Source organism: Anas acuta, chromosome 1 (assembly GCF_963932015.1).
Source record: "Anas acuta chromosome 1, bAnaAcu1.1, whole genome shotgun sequence".
NCBI lineage: Eukaryota > Metazoa > Chordata > Aves > Anseriformes > Anatidae > Anas > Anas acuta.
In genome coordinates, this window is record NC_088979.1 from 81,034,085 (window position 1) to 81,055,259 (window position 21,175).

Here is a 21,175-nt window from a genome sequence, read left to right on the forward strand (position 1 = left end):
TACAAATCACACAGAAGTCCTAGGGCCGAGAGAGGAGATTTTTGTCATCCCCGGTCCCTCCGGGAGCTCACGAGCAAGCCACCTTGCCCACGGCAGCGCCACCCCTGCCCCGCCACATGGCGGCCGCCCCGCTCCCCCATCCCCTCAGCGCGATGGCGGCGGGCGGGGCCGCGTTCAACGCGGCGGGGCGGCCCCCATCTCGGCGGAGCCGCCCTCCCTCCGTCCTTCCCTCCCTCCCTCCATCCTCTCCGCCGCCGAGCCGGCCGGGGAGGCGACACCCGAGGGCTCGGCACGGTGCTGGCGGAGCGGGAGCCGCCGCCAGCAGCAGCAACAGCAGCAGCAGCAGCGGGGCACATGGCATGCCTGATGGCGGCTTTCTCCCTGGGCACCGCTCTGGTAAGGGCGCCCTGCTCGCCCTTCCTTCGCGGCCGGGACGAGGGGGGAAAGGAGGGGTCCGTGGGGCTCCGTGAGGGCAGGGTGGGCGGCTGGGGGTGCCCGGGGGTGCCCGGTGATGCTTCCCGGTGCCCGGTGGCGGTGCTTGACCGGCAGTAACCTCCCGGCTTGAGCTGCTGCTGGGATTAGGGGGTTGTGGCAGCACGCTCCCTGCCCCGCCGCCGGTGCTTTCTGGAAACGGATTTACCAGGGGGGACCGTAACCTCTGTTTCTGGCGTAAAAAAGCTTGGGTGAAAGGCAGGCAGGCTGCGGGAGGAGGAAGGGATGGCGCGGGGAAGTTGCTTGGGGGAAAGGGCGCAGGGCGTGAGGGAGCATCGCGGTGTGGGGTAAACAGCAGCAGGCAGTTCAGCCCCTCACGGCAAGCCGGGGAATGAAACTGTGTGAAATCGGCCGAGGTGTAAGCCTCATAGGTGTGTTTGAGGTGGACACCGGTGCGAAAGACACGGCTGCACGCATACATCAGTGGAGGAGCACACGGCTTGTGCTCGTAGATCCGTGAAATCCCTCAGGCGCTCTCTGGTGCCACTTTATACAGGCTGGCGGCTGTACCAGCCACCAGAACTGCCCACCTGGTGGGGAATTTCAAGCAAAGACCCCACAGCACAGTGGCATTTCGGTCATCCCAGGTGGCAGGGGACATCCTCACCCCAGTGAGGGGACCCTGGTGAGGCTGGCGTCTGACCCAGGGCTGTGTCACGGTCTGCTGAGGAGAGGCGTTTCAGTCCGACGGGTGACTGAAATGCTTTGCTTATGTCCCAGGAACAAAAGTCTCTGGCCTCCTACTCGTGGCTGATTAAGTCGTACTGCAAGGAGCTTGTCCAGAGGATGTTTCTTTTTGAAACCATCTAAATTGGAGAAACCCCGACTGTCCCTTGAGTAGCGATGGTGGCCTGCTCATTGCTAGTTTTCGGATATTCCCTCTGGCACGTGAAGCTGCTCGGTAGTTTCTGTGAACCAATGACTTTGAGAGTGTCAAAGTAAGCCTTGAAAACATTCAGGAACATTATCAAATCACCTTATGTTAATTTTTTAAGGGAAGAAGGAGGTCCCCGTTCCTTAACTGTTCAGGTCTAAGGTGTTTCACATTACGCTTGTTATGTTCAAATTACGTGCTATTACAGTCATCTGTTTAAGAAATTGGGAGTAAGTGTTACTGGATACTTGACCTCTGAGCAACTTGAGAGCATGGTTAAAATCTCTTGCTTGAGAAAATGTGGCAAGCAGAGCAGATTTTCACATCCAGAGCTACGTGCTTGTGCAGGAAGAACTGGAAGACGCTTGGTAACCAGTGGTTTTGAAGGACTGTATTTTAGGGTTTTTCATCAGAAGTAACTGGCCTGAAAAGCACATACATAGGGAGACCACTCCCCATGACAGAGGATGATTTTGGAGGCAGTGTGACTTAGTTGCACTGGAGAGTGAGTAGGGAGAAACAGTGTCACGACCTACAGCTCCTTATTTGAGAGTGTTCAACGCTGGTGCCTTGGAAAGCAGTGCAGCAGATCTGCTTTTCAGTGGGTATCTTTTGGAGACATGTAGGTTGTTGGATACGGGTGACAGGATGGAAAGCCTGGCATATGTTACCTACAGAATTAGTTTCTGATGCAGATCTGCATTAAAAATATAAGATTTTATTATAGACAACTGTACAGATGTTAGGCGTTGCTTATGGCATACTCCAAACAACAGATGACAAAGGATGTCCTCCGAACTCTTCAAAATTCTGTTTAGCTGAAGAAGATTCACGGTTGTTTTCATTTAGGCCTTGAACATATCCTGTCAATACTGGTCCAAAGTGCCCGTGCAGGTAAAAGGGATCGAAAAAGTTCAGATTTTGTGTGCGTAAATAAAAAAGAAGGGAAAGGCAGACAGCAAGCTGCTGTCACAGTCAGGAGAGGAGGGGAAAGAGCCTCCATCCAAAAAAAGCCAAGTGGAATTGCACTGGGCACTACACTGGGCAAAGCATGGTAGGAGGCATGGCTGTGAGCAGAGAGCATTGACCTTGCAGTGTCAGCAGTGCTGTACTGAGCAGGGTTTAGTATGTTTATGTAGCTGATAAGATTTCCATTAGGGAATAGCAAGGAAGGATTTTGGATGGAAATCGCTGTGCTTTCCTAACAAACCTCTAGGAGAGAAGTTGTACTGCTGCAGGTCTCAGTCTCCAGAACTATTGCTGCCGGAGCAGATAAAGCAGAAAACAGTACATTTCAAAATTTGCAGAAGTGTAACTTGTGCGATTTCACATTTACAGAAGTATCTTCTGATCTAAAGGCGTAAGAGCTCTTGGACTTTTTGAGAGGCTGTCTTTTGACATGTCTGCGTAAACAATTGTTCAGCTAGCTCCCTTCCCCCTTCAGCTCTGTCCTAATACAAGCCCTGGAATCAGGGCAACTAGAGCCTAATTCTTGGAGGGAATGAGGAACTGAATACACCGTGACTGTACTTAGAAATTGTATTCTTCTGCTGTATTATTCTGGTGCAAGAGCCATTCTGTTCTGAAGTTAGATACTGATGTGCTGTATATACCCACTGAGAGGAAAGTGGTGCGAAAGGAACTGCTCTTTGTGTGTGACAAGCTCTTTTACCTCTCCTATCAAGACACTGGCAGAACAAACAAAAGATTACTTTTCCCTCTTTCACCTTTCAACACATTTCTGTGCTGGATTCTGTGCTTGGATTTTATTTTATATAATAACTCTTCTCATGCAGAAGGTTTTGAAATGTGTTCCTAAGGGGAAGTCTGTGAACTTTGTCCTTTCTCCAACTTTTTCCCTCTAGAACGCCAGCAGTTCTGCCTGCACGATGGCCGAGCCGAAGTCAGTGTGCGTTTCGGTGGATGAGGTGGTCTCCAATGGCACAGATAACCAAGACGTTCGACTGATGAATGGACACTTAAAAAAGGTGGACAATACTCTGACAGAAGCTCATCGTTTCTCCTACCTGCCACGCAGACCAGCTGTAAACATTGAATTTAAAGAACTCTCATATTCCATCCAAGAAGGGCCATGGTGGAGGAAGAAAGGTGAGGAAAATGTAATGCTTTAACACCTTATAGCTGAAAAGAGTATAAAGAAGCTGCCCCGGGGCTAATTGAAAGGCTAGGTGCAGGATTTGTCCCTGCTCTGGAAGCAGACACCACTTCGTTCTGAGGAACGTGGAGAGTCCCCCAAGCAGACAGCTGGGAACTTCCCAGGAGCCTGACGCTTGCGCTCCAAGAAACTGTAGATGCAGTAATTTGTACAACTGTTTATTTTTGCCTCCCAATTCTGAAGTATCTGAAGCACATACAGTGCTCCTGTGCTGCCAAGTATGTGTCCTGTGATCCTGCGTGTTTACAATTTGTTGTTTGAGTGCTGGGGGAGGACAGGTTGAGCATGCAGTAGTTTAAAGATAGGGGTCGGGGAAAAGGGTATGCTTTTTTTAACTTTTACAATACGTTGTTTTGTCAAATGGCTGTTTTTTTTCAGTACCCTTGCAGAACAGCAAGCATCTCCGAATTTCAGAAGGCATTTGAAACCAAGATAGTTATTCTCTTAAAATGCTGTGTTTTAAAGTCAGTGCTGTGGGCTATTGGCATGTCAGCACATCCGTGTCTCTTGGTTTTCTCAGATGGGTGTCTTTAAGTTTACCATTTCTTTTAACTGATGAAATGACTGCCTATTGCTAGGTCTAAATCCTGAGATTTAGTCAAGGACCAACGTGCTTTTTTGCTAGTCACTTTGCTAATACACAACAAACTGTTCACAGCCTGCAACACAGGGCCCACCAAAATGATGTGGATATTGGATGCGTGTCAAGGGAAGTCAAACATTACCACTTTATTTTCACAATACAATCTCACTTATAGCTCTGAAACATTGCTTCTGGTGCTGATTTATTGATGGGAGTTAGGAGGGCATATTCAGCTCTGTTCCTTATATACTCTTGGTCTATTCCAGTTCCGAAAGGTGGGTGTAACATGGCTCTGCCCTTTTTCATCTGCTTTGTATTCATTCTTTTTATACTTTCATTTGCATTGTGTAGCCATGTGTTTTCTGGAGAATTTCTTGTGTGTCTTTGTGTGACTAGTTGTCTCTCTGAAAGAAAAAATAGGTCATGCAGTAAATTCGTGCTAGCAAAAAGAAGGAAGTCCAAAAGAAAATACTGAAATCTTGAGGAGAATTTTGTGTGCTAAATGACATAATTGCTCTTTCTGGAGGAATTCTCTCTTAGTAGTGTAAATTGGTACGGCTGTGTGCTTTAGTTATTTTTAAGAGATAAGACCCTGCCAACATGCTGGCTGAGCCATATTTGATACCTGGACTTGCTTTGAATCTATAAATCCGCTGGCTTAAAGGTTCCACTTGAAATTGTTTCGCAAAGTACATTGCTGCTGTCTGGAAATGTTGTCATTATCATAACACCGAGGCTTGAATAGTCTAGAAATGTGTGGTATGAAAAACACTGAGCTGTGGCCGTGCAACTGCTGCCATATCAGGACAGCCTATGCATGCAGTTAATCATTTGTTGAAGGATGTGCAGTCTTGTGGCTTTAATTTTTTTTTAACATCAAAACTATATGTGTACACACCTGCCTTCTTTAAACTATTTAGTAAGATTGCATCTAGATCTGCTGTCCAGAGGAGAACAACTCAGTTTGGCAATGACTTTTGTACAAAATTATTTTTCGTCTTTCTGGAGTAAACTCAAATTTTGAAGTCTTTTTTTTTTTTTTTTTCCCCCAAGAAATAGAACTATGCTGAAGTGTCTCATGTTGGACTTGACAATTTGAGTGTTTTAACTGGTCTGTTTCTCACTGGCCAAAAATGATGAAAGGGTTCCAGATCAGAAACCCACTACACTCGGATTTGCAAGAGGAGACGGCCTCGCAGTGGCTTACAACTACACAAAGGGCAGCTCTGAAGACACTGCAGCCAAACTCCTGGTGGTAGAGCCAGCTGATACATAACAAGGGTCAGTGGCCACGTGCTGCAGTTTGGGCGGCTTACAGTGGAAAACAGCTTTTTACCAGGAGAGTGGTGCAGCGCTGGGACAGGTCACCCTGGTGGTGTGGTTTCTCCTTGCTGCGGGGTTTAGAAGAGTGGACTTGGCACAACCACAGCTGGCCTGAGTTATTGGTGGTGATCATCTTGCTTTGAGCAGCAGGCTAGATTAGGGCACCTCCAGAGGTCCCTTCCAAGCAATGCTTTTATGATTCAGCCTATAGAAACCTACCAGAAACAAACTCCCCTCCCAGCCATGTTCCCTCTCCAGAGGTTGACCCTGATACATAGGTTTTAGTAGAGAAGATTTTCCAGTAGAGAAACAAAACTGAATACCAAACTGCCTAAGTAGTCCCAAAGGAAGGTTGGGACCAAAATATTAGATGCCTTGAATCATTTTAGCAGTTGTGTGAATAGAACTGTTTGTGTGTAATTTTGGTTATCTCTGTTTAAAATGAGTAGGCTTGTAGATAAACACACTACATGTAGAACTATTCTGAACGCCTCTTACTGGTTTCTCCTCCAATGGGAAACTGGGACTTTGCAATGGGTTTTAATCTGTGTATGTTCAGGCAAAAGGTCATATTTTACCTCTAACCAGAGGTGGCTGATTTAGCTCTATACTTCTTGGGGCTTCCCTGCACTAAAAGTCTTTCTCATTGCTGTGAAGTCAAATGTTTAAATTCTTTTTTTTTTTTTTTTTTTTTTTTTTATGAGTAGCAGCGAACATGCTCCTGAAGGTACAAAGTCCAGTATTGGCAATCCAACTAATTAAGAAAAAAAAAAAAAACAACAACACAGTAAATTTGCATGTGCAAGATGGAAAAAAAAAAAAGGAAGATGTGTCTCAGTTCATTCTGTTCTTTGGTGCTGTTCATGGCAATAAGGGGTAAGGGATGCTGTTCTGAAAATGTGCCTAAGGGTGTTTCTATTCTGAAATGGAGCTGGAAAAATTCTGCTATTCCTACATCTTTCCCCACAGCTGTAATGAATTAGTTAAAACCTTTTAGGTAGTGTTGGATCACAAAGGGAGAAATATAGTTTCCTTGTGAAGACAATTTGTGCCAGTGTGCTAGAGAGGAATTGAACTAAAAAGCAACAACAGAAAAACGTACTCCCTTCAGTGAGGATGTTATTGTAAAGTAATGTTAAGGTTAGGCTCTAAATTAACAAAAGGAGGAATAATTAGTAATGCTGCCATTGTGTTCTGTACTTTGCTGCATTGTTCAGACAGTGAAACTCATGGTTTGTAACATCATTTACTTTTTATTAGCAGCACAAAGAAGGTAAGCTTGAATTGCTTGTCAACAACAAATAAGCTAAATTAGCCATAGTAGACTTCAAATTAGAATTTTTCATTGATTTGTGTCTCAGCCTTAACACACCTAATTTATCTATTAAATATCATTTAACTTTTAAGTATTAAATCTCTGTAAAAACAAGGAAGGGCGTTTCATTCTCAGAATTATCTGAGAAGTGCTGCTTGCTACCATCAAGCCTGGTCCGCTCTTTTTATCAAATGGAGTTTTTATCAAATTCATAGTGAGGATTTGTATGACTCTGGGTCTGATTCATTCGTGGTGTAATTCCTCTTGAAGTCAGTGGTATTAACAGGAGTGAACCTGGCAGATGAGGCCTTGATCAAAGAAACTCTGTCTGACCCGGTCAGGTCAGCAGGACTCCTTATCAATAAGGGAATTTGGAAGAGGTTACAGAAGTGAAATTTTTCAGAAGGTCTCACGTAACTTTGGCATTTCCTTCATAAAGCTTTTAGGGAATTACTCAGCTGGCAGAACAAACTTTTTCTTCAGTTTTGAAGGAAAGAGATTGGTAAAAATGCATTTCAGTGTTTGATTCCAGTCTGTGTTCCAGCATGTGCCAGAAGTCTCGTGCAGGTCAGCAGGACGCAAGATTTTCTTAAGAAACCTCCAGGACTGCAGGAGCAGGTAGACAGCGTGTCAAGGTTAAGATGAACTGGCAAAGCCAGAAAAAAAAAAAAAAAAAGGAAAATTCAGCACAGAAACAAACTATGCCTTCTCCTTTCTGGAGAAGCTGGATGAGGGAGCCAGCTGACTCAGCCAGGGGAAGAGAGAGAACAGGAGAGTCCTCTGTTAGATCAAGTGTGGGCTCCTTAATTGAGGAAAAGCAACATCCACAGAGCTTCAGAACAAACCTTGGCCAAGATTTCACTGCCTTATCACACAGCCATTTATCTGAGGGTTGAAAAAGAGACTGAAAGTGGCTCTTATCATGGCTTGCGAACTGTCTGCTAGAGCTGTATCTTCAAATGACATTGAAAATGTCATTTAAAATGCAAACAACAGGAACATGCATTGGGTTTAGCAGTTTATAAAAAAAAAAAAAAAGTAATGTGTAGGTTTTAAAGCTAGGACTGCCTGAAAACTATACCAGGGGGTTTTGTAGAAGTCTGTGCCTTAGCTTTTTGCTGTTGTTGTTTTATAAGCACCATAAAGAGATCTGAATAGAGTGACTGATGGAGGAGTGAAATTATGGATGGTCCCAAATACGAGGAAGTCTCAAAAAGTACTTTGGGGTCTTCTGTCTTGATATAACTCTTTCCCTTCATTTAGTTTGGTTCTGTGTACACACACCACCAAGGACGTTTATCCTTTTGTTTCCAGGTGTCTGCCGTGAGGTAGGATCCCAGGGAAATACCGCTCCCACCTAACGAGTGCATCTGGGATGAAAACACTAATAAATTGCCTTTTAAAACTCCGCCACAATTTGGGGACTGATTTTTTTTTTTTTTTTTCCTAGCGCTTGACAGTATTCGTGGTTAATTAGGCAAGAGTGTAGTTGGAGATTTCTCCATTGTTATTTTGAGGGCTGCAGTGACTCACCCGTGCCGCCTGGGGATGGAAGTGGCGGTCGGATTTGATCTGGAGTAACCTCTGGGGGAAGGGGCCCTGCTCTTCTTACCGGGAGGATTAGCGGCCACGCAGAAGTTCAGGCTCAGCAGAAAACGCCCAAATGTTATGTGGGGTTTGCTGTAAGAGCTCAGGCCCCCGGGGAAGGCGAGGGGTCGTAGAGGTCCTGTCTTTTCTTAGGAGATTTTGGGTTCGTAACGTGAGGATTCAGCGCGTGAAACGTGCAGGCGAGGTCTGACGGCGTAAAGGAGGGGGATGCAGGACTAGGACTGTTCACTTTGGATGGCCCCATAGTGTCTGAGGGGGAAATAGGGAATATTTGGCAGGTTGCTTGGTATTCGTAAAGGGCTGGAAGCATCCATCACCGCCCGAGGCGGTGTCATCAGAGCAGCCCAGAGGTCTGCGTGCTGTGTGAATGCTGATCTCTGAACGAGGTGGAAACATAGCCCCCTGTCGAGCCCTCAACACGGGTTTGAGCAGGCTGGCTTTTGCTGCTCTGTTACGAATTCCTTGTTTCTGGTATGTGTGCTGGGACAGCCCCCATTCCCTTTATTTTTATTTTTTAGCTGTCTGTTTTTTACGTTGCTGCATCTTTCCCGTCACTCCTCACCCCGAAGCCCCGAACGGAAAAGGAAAAGGGGGTCGGCGGGAGGTGAGGGGGGTGGGGGGTGGGATTTGCCCTAAATTATTTGCTAATCCTTGCCAGAGGAGTCGGAAAAAGCCTGTCCTCATCCCCAGCAGGTGCACTGCGGTAGAGGGCTGGCTGGCGGTTACTGGCGGTCAGTGCACTGCAGTAACCCGCGGCGGCGATGCTCCGCGCCGGCGAGCCGGCCCTGGTTGTGGTTGGCTGCTCCGCGAGCTGTTGCTAAGAGGAGAGGAGAAATAGATGAGCAGGAAAGAGCCCCCCGGAATTAAATAAATAAAGAGCCCGCCACCGGAGAGGGAGTTCTCGCTCCTCGCCGACAGATGGGTCGCGTTGTTTGCCGCGGGTTTCGCCCGGGAGTGTGGTCTCAGCCCGGAGAGCAGAGGGTGTGCAAATTCAGAGCTGCCTGCCAGGAGGAGTAAACAAGTTAAGCTGGTTGAAACGAGCTGCAGTACTAGTAAAAGCTCCTCAACCGAGCGTTTTGTGGCTTCTTTTTCAGTCACTTAAAACGTTAGAGGGACTAATGACAACAAAACGTGACTTCTCACAAGATTTCTAAATTCGTGCTTCAACCTTGGAAAACCCATACAGCTTCTCTCTTACCTCTTAAGCTGTGTCAAGACAGTAAAAATAACCTAAGAAGTCACTGTCACTGGAACGGTTCACAGTGCTTTATTGAGAGATAAATAACAACTCCTAGCATCCTCTGCATGGGTTGTATAAAATAGAGGCTGCTAGGGACAAATGCTGCTCAGCCCCTTTGTCTGACTGTCAGTTTCCCAGCCGAGAATGACATTCCTGTAGCAGTAGTTCTGCTGAAACAGAGAATTGCTTATTTTCCTTCATACGGAGCCCGTTGTTATTACTGTGGGATTATTTTTTTTTTGTATGCAGAGCTTTTTTTTTTTTTTTTTTTTTTGGAAATGTGTCTGAGATTGACTCAGGGAGCCGTGGTCGCTGAGCTTTTGTGTGAGTGGAACATATTTCTCTTCTTTCCCTTTGCCATATTGTTGGTAAAACAATGCCAACAAGATTGAGGACTTGTGGCCGAGGAAGGAAGGTTCAGAGAGGGACCAGTTAAAACATTTTGGGAATAATATCCCAGGGAAGGGGTGATGGCAGTGGCGATGAGCTGTTGGGAGGCTGAGCTGCCGTCTCCACCGTTTCCATCTCACCGTGAGCATGTGTTGGGGGCTGGCTGTAACGCACCCTGACAGCTCCCCACTGCGACCTTCTGTACGCCGAGTGGGATTTGATGAAGTGCTTTGCTGTCCTCTGCCCGTACGCAGTCATCTCGTGCTCGAGGTGTTGAGGAGGTACTGATTGCACATACTGTCTTCAGAGGTGGTGTGTAGCTGTGCCACGTGGGTAACCAGAGAATCGTAACATCATTGGAAAAGACCTCAAAGATCATCAAGTCCACCACTAAACTATATCCCTAAGCACTACATGTACACGAGGCCATTTTCACTTCTGTATTTACATGTCGTTTTGGAAAGTACCCTCTGGAAGCCCATGGGGTCTAAACTTACATGCGTACCAAGGCGTAAGTACCAAATCTTTTGTTCTCAAGGGATTTGAGATCTCAGAGTTCAGCTCTATTCTCTAAGAAACTAATTCCTTCACACTTCCCTGTAGCATTGTTCTTCAGTGTAAACTGGCTGGTTTGGGGAGGGCAGAGCTCAGGGAACATGATACCACTGAAAAATGTAGCAGACCCTGAGTGGGTATGCCCTGCTGCAGTGTAATTCATAGCCATACCTGCAAAACTGATGGCAACTTTTGTCCTCTTTGAGGAAAAGATGTTTGCTCTTACTATGAGAATTAACATCTCAAGACTTGCTCCAAAATATTTGCAAGGAGAATCCCAGCAGAATGGGCTAGCACACAGGAATGAAAGCACTGCAGATTGAAGGGTGGGCGTTCGGTCTCAAAGTGTCCTTCAGGCAGAACTTCGTGCAGTAGCCAAAAAGGCCATGCCTTACCCTGCAGACCTCTGTGGCTTTCACCCTCCTGAGGTACGTAAGGATGTGTGTCTAACACTTTTTGGCAAAAATAACATGGGAGTTTGGGTCGGTTTGCTGTTGTACAAAGTCAGAGGATGCCCACCTGGCCCAGTGTCCATTCCCTGACAGCAGGCAGAGGTAAATGCTTGGTGCATGGTGTGAGAAGAGGCGGGCATGCAGTGTGCCCCACGTCCCTGCAACTTGCAGCTCAGGTTTCCAGAACCAGGTTTGTTTACCAGCCGTTCGTGGGATTTTCTTTTGTAAAATCATTCACTTGCTCTCTGACCCTGTGCACACTTTTAGTGTGTATGCACCTTGCTGTTTGCCTGCTTTTCCAAATCGTTTAGGAGTAAATGCATAGCCTGATAAAAATTCCCTGAGACTCAGGGGGAAACTTTCCCCACAGACTGACCACTGTCTCCTATTCTGGTGTCTCCTCTTGCTTCACCTGCTTTCTCGTTTATTTGAGAGCCGTCCATCTACCTTCTTGTCAGGTTCATTTATTTAACAACTTCAGTAAAAGACCTCACTGAAACTTTCCGTGACATCCATGTAAGATGGCAAAATGGCCTTTCTTTCAAGACATTACTTCCAAAGGACATCACGTGCAATTTACGTAACCAAATCTTGGGTCAGAGGCTTCTGCACAAGTTCTCTCTTTTTGTTTGTTAAAAGCATTGGGGCAGTGACAAGCGGGGATGTTAGGGGTTCAGATTGCCTGCCTGCTGTGCCAGCTAGGCTCTGAACCTAGAAGCCAGCAATTTCTGTTTAACATCACCACTATGGAGAACAGCAAAAACACCAGCCCTGGCTTGAGCTGTACCATGTGGAAAGTTTATCTTTTAGTAACATCTTCTTGATATAAATGCCTGTGTTAATTAGGAAACTGAAAGACTAAGGGTCCTCAAATCCCTCCAGATGTAGTCACTTCTTCACCAACTTTCAAAGACATGAAAGGAAGGTACAGTTTAATCAAATCTGTATGGAAGAATTACTGCCCCTTTCAAGCAATTCTTTAACTTGTTCGTCCCCAAAACAATAGTTTAAATATGATGGAAAAGATCACAGCGCATAGATAGTAAGGCAAGGAACTTCAGTTGTTTCCAGTAAGTATTTGAATCTGAGTAGATTTGAATCTTATGTATTTCATTTGTTCCTTAAGTACACTATCAGGAGGCCTGCTGAAATATCCCATCGGTGATGATACAGATATTTGAAAATGACTCCCTTGTGAGTTGTGTTCTTTAGTACAGACGTTTGAGGTTAATTTGGCCTTTGGATACTTCCTCTCCTAGAAAAGAAGATTGGAGAATGAATATTTGATGGAGAACGTAGGGGGTAGTATAAAATACAGAAAGCCTAGTGTTGTGTAAGTGCCTGTTGAACAAGGGCAGAATAATTCCTTCTAGGAAATTGTATGGCTGGAGACTTAAACTGCAATATGTCTTCAGTCATCCTGCAGAAACCTTTTTAACTACGTTTCCTGATTGGGCTCTCTTGCCGCTGTTAGGCTTGTATTCTCATTCCCAGCTCATTTAGACTTTTTTGATTTTGGTGGAAGAAACAGATGCAATCTGAAGACTTAATTCTCTTCAGAGAGGCTAGGGATGAAGTAGTCCGAGTTGTTAACAGAAAGAAGGACGCGGAATTGCATAACAGTCAGACCGAGTTAACCACTTGTTTGTTGGTTCATCATTCATCCCTTATCTGTTCCAAAGAAAAATAAATGGCAGAGACCTTGGCTTTACAAGACAATTTACCATCTGCCTCTCATCTAGTATCTGCAGCCTACATCTTCTGTGTAAGAATCGCGTTTCTTCCTGCTTTGCATGTTTAGAATAATAACAAATGTTGTTTATAATTGCAGTACATCTGCTGCAGCAGAGAGGAGAAAATGGAACGTGCCATGGTCAGGTTCCTGCGTAGATGAGAGTGAGACCTCTGCTCTGCCTCATGCTGATCTTCAGAGAGCTGGCTTTCATGCGGGGCAGGAGAAGAAAGGAATTTCAAATGAAGTGATGCAGCTAGTCAATACAAAAAAAAAAAAAAAAAAAAACACAGAGAAAAAATCAGAAGGTTTTAATACTCTCATTAATCAGCAGGGTGAATTCTGCCCTTTTGCATATGTTTTGTGCTTAGTGAAGTGCTCAAGTGGATGAGGCCGCACCAACAGAGCATGGCTGGTATAATTTCTTTAGTCATGATCCAGTCACTATCTCAAGTGCTTTGGAAATTAAACACTCTAGTAGCACCAGCATTACAAGGCTAGAATGGGTAAATAAGCACACGATTAAAAGGACGGGGATTGAAGGTAAATACTTAACTTTTGGAGGGAGGACAGATTTTTTACCCGGGTCAAAATGCCACTAAGTTCAGCCAGCTTACTGAATCTGACAGTCAAGACCTGACTGTGTAAAATAACAATCTGAGGCCCATAAAACTGAAACCTGTGGCTGGCCATGTGGGAGTGAGCTTCCTTCTCCACTAAAACGTGAATGTCATATGATGGAAGGACAAGCAAAAATGCTGAGGAATGCCTCTGAGCACAGCTGCCCATGAAAAGTTGCTCGTTTGGGTCTTGGTTTCGACCCTGAGCCTTGTAGAATCATTTGAAGGAGAATTTTCCGAAAAGAAGGAATTTGACAGGAAATAAATACTAAGCATACGGATGCTGGATGGGAGACCTTGCTGAAAACCAGTTGGGTCAGATTGGGTTTGCGATCAGAAGTGCAAGGTCTTTGCAAGAAATTTGCAAGAATTTCTAATTTTGATGGCTGTAAAACAAAACAGTTTTAGCTGTAGACAGATTTTGTGGGGCTTCGGGACCCAAAGGGATTCCTCCTGCCCCAGTCCAGTGGCAGCCTCGGCTCTCTGTTTGCAGGTCCAGCTGGTAATTAGGTATTAATTAGCAAGGCAGGTATTCCATCCTGCAGCTGGTTTTGCACAAGTCCCCACTCCTTTTCCCCCTGCATGGCACAGTAAGTCCTGCTCCTCTCCAGGGCGAGAGTTTCCCCATTGATGCACCCTGGTGGGTTTTCCACCAGGGTCTGTGGTCCTGTCCTTTTCCTTCAAGAGCCTTAAAAGCGGCTGATTCAGGGGCTGTGTTTGCACAGAGTAGGTTGGTGGGGCTGATACCTCTGCTGGTGCTCTCAGCCTGGCTTTTTGTTTTTGGTGTGCCTGACCTTTTATCACATAGCTGAGCAAAGACAATTTTTAGACTTGCTTGGCTGATTTGATTTTGCTAAGCCTTCTATTTAAACATAAATGGCATCTGCTTAGCCAGTAGCTCCTCTAATTCCAGGGAAAGTTTCCTTGTGATTTAAATCGTCATTGAATTAGGACTCACACCTGAACATTTTTACCCTCCCGTGTGAAAGCATCAGGAAAGTTGAGTAACTGCCAGCAGGCAATAGAGGTGCTGCCATTTGCGATTATAATAAATCAGGGTCTGCTGTCTTTAAGGCTGAGTTATAACAATGTGTGTGAGTTGCTGTATTAAAAATAGCCAGAGGACCTTGACAGACATTCGCAAAGAAAGTTGACTATTTGATTTCTTGCCTGGGAGAATGATGATGTAAATCTCAAGGAAAAACGTATTGCCTGAAGTAGTCCCAAGTCCATGAACCTTGGGATCACTGTAAGACTCGGTGTTTGTAGACAATGACTGTGTCTTCTCCACTGGTAGTAAGACACCTGGGGACAGTCCAAGAAACATGAAACTCCATAACGTGAGTAATACTACTTATCATATTTACTCTTTACCATCTTTATTATTTATTGCACCGATTGATCTTGGAGGTCTTTTCCAACCTTTATGATTCTGTGATCCCAGCCTCCTGAGTCATGTATTCTCTAAATACCTTGTGTATGAGCCATGAAAACAAACAAACAAAAATAAAGTAAGCCTTCCCATAGCGAGCATAGCTGTGGTATTTTAACACTGTGTTTGAGTCTCATTGACAAGTGTTAAGTAAGGAAAACAAACTTCATCAAGCCAAGTGGGCTGGGACAAAAAGTGACACATGTTCAGCTCAGACACTCAAGGAGCACTACCTGAGAAGTACCTGGCCAAATGAATCTTAAAATCTCAGCAGTGGCATATTGGATAACCTGAAGAATAGATATGGGTAGTCTGCCAAGGGTGTTGTCTTACAGTAGATCATTCTGGACCGAATTCGTCCCTGTTATAAATTAACTGAAATTAATAACGCTTGATGAAGGAAGAATATGACCTACTATCTGAAAAGCACTTTTTCCACTCGTTAATGTGGTTCAGTGCTAAAACTGCTTTCTAGAAGAGGCAGAAGCTAACACAGTTCATGTCAAATGCCAGTGCTGAAAGTCTAGCAAGCAGGACTTCTGACTACCAGCGTAACAAAGCAAAGCCCATCTATATCCTACTCCCTCCCATCACCCACAGTGTTAACCTGAGAAAACTGGTCCTGTCTCGTGGCCCAGCTCCTGTCCAGATAACCAGCACCACAAATATCTCCATCATCCAATGTGGGCACGTCTCAGAAGATCAGAACAGCCCCCTTTCAGCGTGCAAAGGGTCATGTATGGCTTCTTCCCCAGATTTCTACATGTTCATGTTAGTAATCTGTGAGCATATTGTATGTGCCTTGTCTTTATTTTTATATGTATGATCTGTTAATATGTTCAATGTATTGTAGATACACAGGTGATCTAATATATTTACATGGATATGTGTAAACATAAATGCGTATGTGCACATGTATATTTTAGATATCTATATGCACATACGCCCATACACTCCGTCAGGTGTATTTATTTATGTACAAAATCTGGCTGTGTATCACTATAACAGATACTTTGAAGGTAATATTTTTATTGAGGTATATATTCCTCCTCCTTTTCCTGACAAGGTGAAATAATTATAGAAATACAGTAAGAACCTGATGCTTTTTAATGAAAAGCAAGAGAATATTGGTTGCTTAGAAGTGGCTTGAGTCTCTTGCTACTGGATTAACAGCATAATAAGCTAAAATAGCAGGAAAACTGACTGTAAAATGGAAGCTGTTTTATCCACCTGAATGCCACTGGTTTAAAGAATGGTATAAATAAAAGACAGCATTTTGCTGATGCTTTTCAATAGGGGCTTATTGCATTACATAAGTTGAGTAATTTTCTGCTCTCGGTAATTTCTGCCGTAATCAGATTGCTTGTGCTTTGTTTGTTCTTGCTTTCCTTAGAAGTTATAAGGAAGAATGGGTTGGAGCCCTTGTGTTTATCAATGGTAGGTCCAATTCAGACACGTTTGGGCAATTGTTCCTGTTTACAACTGCCAGCATCATTATCTGAATTTCCCTTTTTATTAATTCAAGCATTATTGCAGCTCCCTTTCTTGCTAGGTGTAACAGAGAGTATGCTTGTGTGTCAGATAAATGGGTTCTACTCCTGTCTGTTTGGCTGCTGGTTTGCTGGTGACAGAAAGCTGGAAGAAGCCTGCATTTTGGGGTACAGAAGGAAAATGTTAGGCTTTCATGTAAACTAATGGCAATGTGCTTTTTTAGTTTGCAAAAGATAGAGCGGTGCAAGGAATGGGAATGGAGTAGAGGTGAGCTACTGACTGATTTTCTTGGGGGCTGGAAATGTCCCTTGACTACCCTAGGGAGGGCAAATAACAGCACGAGGGTGAGCACCTGAGATCTGCAAGTGGAGGGCACTTTCCAGAAATATCTCTATGCACCCAGTGGGTGTCTGTGTTCCCCTGTGGCTACGTTTGCCTTCTGTGAGCACCTCTGATGTAGGAGGGAAGGGAGAACATCAACTGAGGACGTTGTCTGGTTGTGGTCAGCCCCTGTTATTCTCGTTGTCTTTTTTGCTAGCCACACTGGCACTAATACTCCTCAAGATCTGTGTGAATTGCCCATTGCATTTTAAAAGCTTCTCTCTCCTCTTCCCTCTTTTCCAGATCTCCTAATTTCCCATATTTGTGCCAGTGCTGATACTTAAACACATAGGCAGAAGTGACTCCCAGTGCTTCCAGGATGTTTACAATTGTACACAAGGAAAGGAGATTGAAGATGGAGTCAAGATTAACCTCTCCTTTTGTATCGCAGTATCATTATCTAATTAGATCAGAAGCAAAGCCCTGCAGCTTAGTCAGTATTAGAGCGTAGGCACCCATTTCAGGAGGAAGCCTTTGAGAAGAGCAATCTTCAGCCGTCCACCTACACCATTTTCTTTGTGGATTTGCAAGATGGAAAAAGTGACAGATGTAAACCTCCCCAAAGGCAATTGCATCTTCTCCTTGTGCATTGCCTTTAAAGAGACTTCTTCCCCTCGAATCACTGACTCGTGGACGATCCCCACAGGGGACCCTTGTCTTTGTTGTCTGTGGGTTGCTGCTTCAGGGACAGAACAGCTCCATTAGAGCTCAGCGGGTCAGGCCCTGAAAAGATCATCTGCTGGTTTTGAATATCCCCTGCTACGTTGTTGTTGGCACAGGTAGCCTTCAGCAGGGAGTTGGAGCCGTAGCGCAGATAAGCTGTATGGAGAGGGAATGGGAAAGAGCAGGGAGCTCTTCCCAGTTGCCAGAAGAGGTCCTTCACCTCATCAAGGACTCTGCCATCCAGCAGCTGCTGTACCTTACTGCAGAAAAAGGCCAAGATAGTTCAGACATATGGAGAAACTCCAGCTGGGGCTCTAGCCACATGATTTATAGGTACGATTCTTGGGGTTTATATATGGTGGCATTCATGCATGGGGTTTTCGTTCTTCAACAGTTCCAGAATGACTTTCTGGTTTCTTAATACAGCAGTCGTCCCTCTAGAAGAGCATGAGACTGCTCTTGTGCAGTTTCCCCAGGGATTCTTCCGATGTAACAGACAGTAGGATTTTTGTGGATAATGCCAAACCTGTAGGTTTGATTAAGTTTCGAACTTACCACCCTATGTGAAATTAAGCCTAGCATGAGCTTCACTTTCTTGACTTCTAAGGCTCTTAAAGCAGTGCTTTGGAGTCCTGCAGGAAACCATACTGTACAGCAAACCCTTTCTTTGTAAACTGATGATAAATTGGGACAATTTATCTCAAGTGGAAAGTGTGAAAGAGAAGAACAGAGTAAAGGAGACTTTGTCCTACCTACAGGATCTTCATATTCGATGTCGGTTCACTGAGAACATGGGACCATGAAGCTGGCCAACGCATGTAGAGGCTATTGTGATGACCATAACAAAGACTGTAAAATACTGAACTCTTGCAAATATTACAAATGGCAAAGTGGAAAGTCAACTGTTAGGGGCATACAGCAGTGCTTAAAAGGAGTTTGTTGGGTTTCACTCGGGTCTTCACGGGAGGTGGAGTGGTGACTCAGTTTTAACATGCACATAGAGAGATTTAAAAAAAAAAAAAAAGTGCTAGCATTTTGAAACTGTTGTGATCTGATGGCAGAACAATGCTCAGTGCTTGTGCCATTACCCGAATGTCGCAGCCCCTGCCGGGGTGGTGGGATCTCACCTGGTGGCAGAAAGACAAAGAAATCACAGGTGGTGCCTTCACCGCGTTCACACGGCGATCAAAAGCAGTTACCCAGCGCTGTGAAATGAACACCGACAGTATTGGAGGTGTACTTCTTTTTCCATTTGCACTCAGGCTACAGCTGTCATTACTCTCCCTTGTGCTGTCACATACACTAAGAAAAATGTGCCCAGAAAAAAACGGATTTGTGCACCTCCAGCTTGGCACTGAGTGTGTTACCTGCGGAAGGAATGCCTCTAGCCAGGTAAACCGCAGCTGCTCCATCCTGGTGTGTAATGGAGCTGTTCATCTCACATGAGGTTTTGAATTATACTTCAGTATATCAGATATTTTTTAAGACAGAAATTACACGAGCAGTTACGCTTAAGAGACAGCAGACAGCATTTTCCCTTAGGCACCTCGCAGCGGCAAGAGACATGCCTGACAGATTCATCTGAGAAAATGTAGGTTTCTACCACATGCAAGTCCGTGTCCGAGTTAGACATCAACCTCAGCACTCTGTAGAGACCGAAGAGATTTCCCTGGCAGTCAGTGGAGCTGAGGTTAGTGCTCATCTCATCCTCAGTGACCCCAATGGGAGACTCTTTCTCCACCCTGGCGAGGAGGAGCAGCTGGGGTGGGATGACCCCGGCCAGCAGCTAAGCCCCACGCAGCCGGTCCCTCACTGCCCCCCAGTGGGATGGGGGAGAGAATCAGAAAAGCAGAACCTGAAAATGTAAGGATGGTGATGAAAGCAGTTTAATAAGTGAAGCAAAGCAAAATAAGAGGTTTCTTCGCTACTTCCCATCGGCACGCAGATGTTCAGCCATTTCCAGTAAAGCAGCACACAGAACAGATACTTGGGGTGACAAACGCCATAACCCCAAGCATCCCCCCCTTCCTCCTCCTCTCCCCGAGCTTTTCTTGCTGAGCACAGTGCCATATGGTGCGGGAGCTGCCTTTGGTCAGCTGGCCTGGCTGGGGCCCAGCTTCTTGTGCATCCCCAGCTTCATGGCTGCGGGGGGCAGAGAGGGAAAAGGAGAAAAAAAACAGAAAGCCTTAATGCTCTGCAAGCACTGTTCAGCGATAGCCAAAAGACTGGCGTGTTATCAGCACTGGAATGGCTCACGTGCAAGAGTTTATTTACATTGTGGATGTTTGCAACTGGCTAAGATAAATCCCACCCTGAGACTTGGAGTTCCTGATACATCAGTATTTCTTCCAGGGAAGCTTTCCACCTTCTGATCTTTGAATACTGAAATATTGCCGTGTGTCTAGGTTGTTATGAATCCCCACTTTCAATCCCTCAGCCTTGTGCCAGCTACTCAGCTAGCATGAGCCTGTGCTGCTCTGTTGGTTTTTGTGGAGCTTCGTTAAACGTTTGGTAGCAACTGAGTCCGGTGAGAAGATGTGGTTTTTAGGATCAAAGCGTGTGTTTTGAGGTGACATGGATATTTTTCTAACTGTGTTATCGTTACAGTTTCATTTAAAGTGTCACTAGGAGCGAGGACAACCATGTAAGCAGGATGGGCTCTTAATACATTTCTTTTTTTCTAATTGTGCAGGTGTTAACAAGTGGCACAGATACATGACTTACAGAAGTATATTAAGTATAGATAGACAGTTATACAAAAATCACACAGTAAGAGAAAAAACAAATCCCAAGAGACAAGTCAATTTTCATTTTCAGGTAATGTATCCAACTGGCATTTTTCTGAAATGATGTTGTCGGTTTAGTTGGTGGTCAGAAAAAAATGGAAGCATGTCTTGACTTTGGAAAAAACAGTTGCATTTTGGAATATGGTTTACAGGGACATCTGCGAGATGGTTGTGAGAAGACCAGCTTATGTGAGCCTCTCTTCCTAGTGATGCACATAGATCTTCAGGTCATTAACATGGGTGTTAGATTTCTTTTGAAGGGGTTACAATTTGTGGATGAACCAATTGCTTTCACTACCAAATTTTTCCTGTCTTAATAGACCAGTTGGATCAGCCTAAGCCTGTTCTTAGCTTATCTCTTGACTTTTCATTAAACAGTCGAAGAACCTCATTGTGAAGAAGGACAAAAAGTGTCAAAAGTAGTTACAAGTGTTACTGGGAAGCAAACTAATACCAAAATAAGTAAATGGACTCTAAATACAGAGGATCTCCTATGAAAATCCAGCAGGAAATTGTCAATAGCTTCTTTTTGTTGGAAAATGGTAGTGCATCTGAGTAGAAATACGTTGTTTCTTCATCATATTTTTTTGTGACTGGATTTTTGTGGAGATTTGTCAGGTCCAGGACTTCGTAGTTAGGAAGAAGAAGAGAGAAAATCTAGTCTCTCCAATGACCGGGACACTTGAAAATGTAAGAGATCCAAACTGGAGTTCTTGATCTGACTCAAGGACTTAGACTTGATTCACCCTTGTGTCAGCGTGTCCCACTGGCCGCTGGAATGATGTTACAGACTTGTAAAAAAAAAACCAACCAACTCAAGACTGAATTTTCTGTTTGCCTCAGGATAAGAAAATGGAAACTTGAATGGAAATCACGCTTTTTTTGTAGTGAGTCTTTGCTTTCTGGCTTGCTTTATCAATCATTCTGTAGATGATTTAGAAAAAAACACAGGGTTTCCAAAATGCCAAATGATTTTGGTGCCTCATCTTAGCATGTCCTGAAATTGTGAATTAATTAGCCTTTTTTTTCAAAACTTCAAATAGTTTTAGTTTGTACATTTGA

General features: G+C 44.6%; 1 protein-coding gene across 1 annotated transcript in view; it reads left to right on the forward strand.

Annotated features, from left to right (window-relative positions):
• Nucleotides 1-208: 208 nt before the first annotated feature.
• ABCG1 (ATP binding cassette subfamily G member 1) overlaps nucleotides 209-21,175 on the forward strand; it is a 54,799-nt gene continuing 33,832 nt past the window's right edge. Inside the window, exons 1-2 of the mRNA XM_068684826.1 lie at nucleotides 209-396; nucleotides 3,232-3,475. Of these exons, the coding sequence (XP_068540927.1) occupies nucleotides 355-396; nucleotides 3,232-3,475 (286 nt within the window). The 5' untranslated portion in view covers nucleotides 209-354. The remainder of the gene's footprint in view (nucleotides 397-3,231; nucleotides 3,476-21,175) is intronic.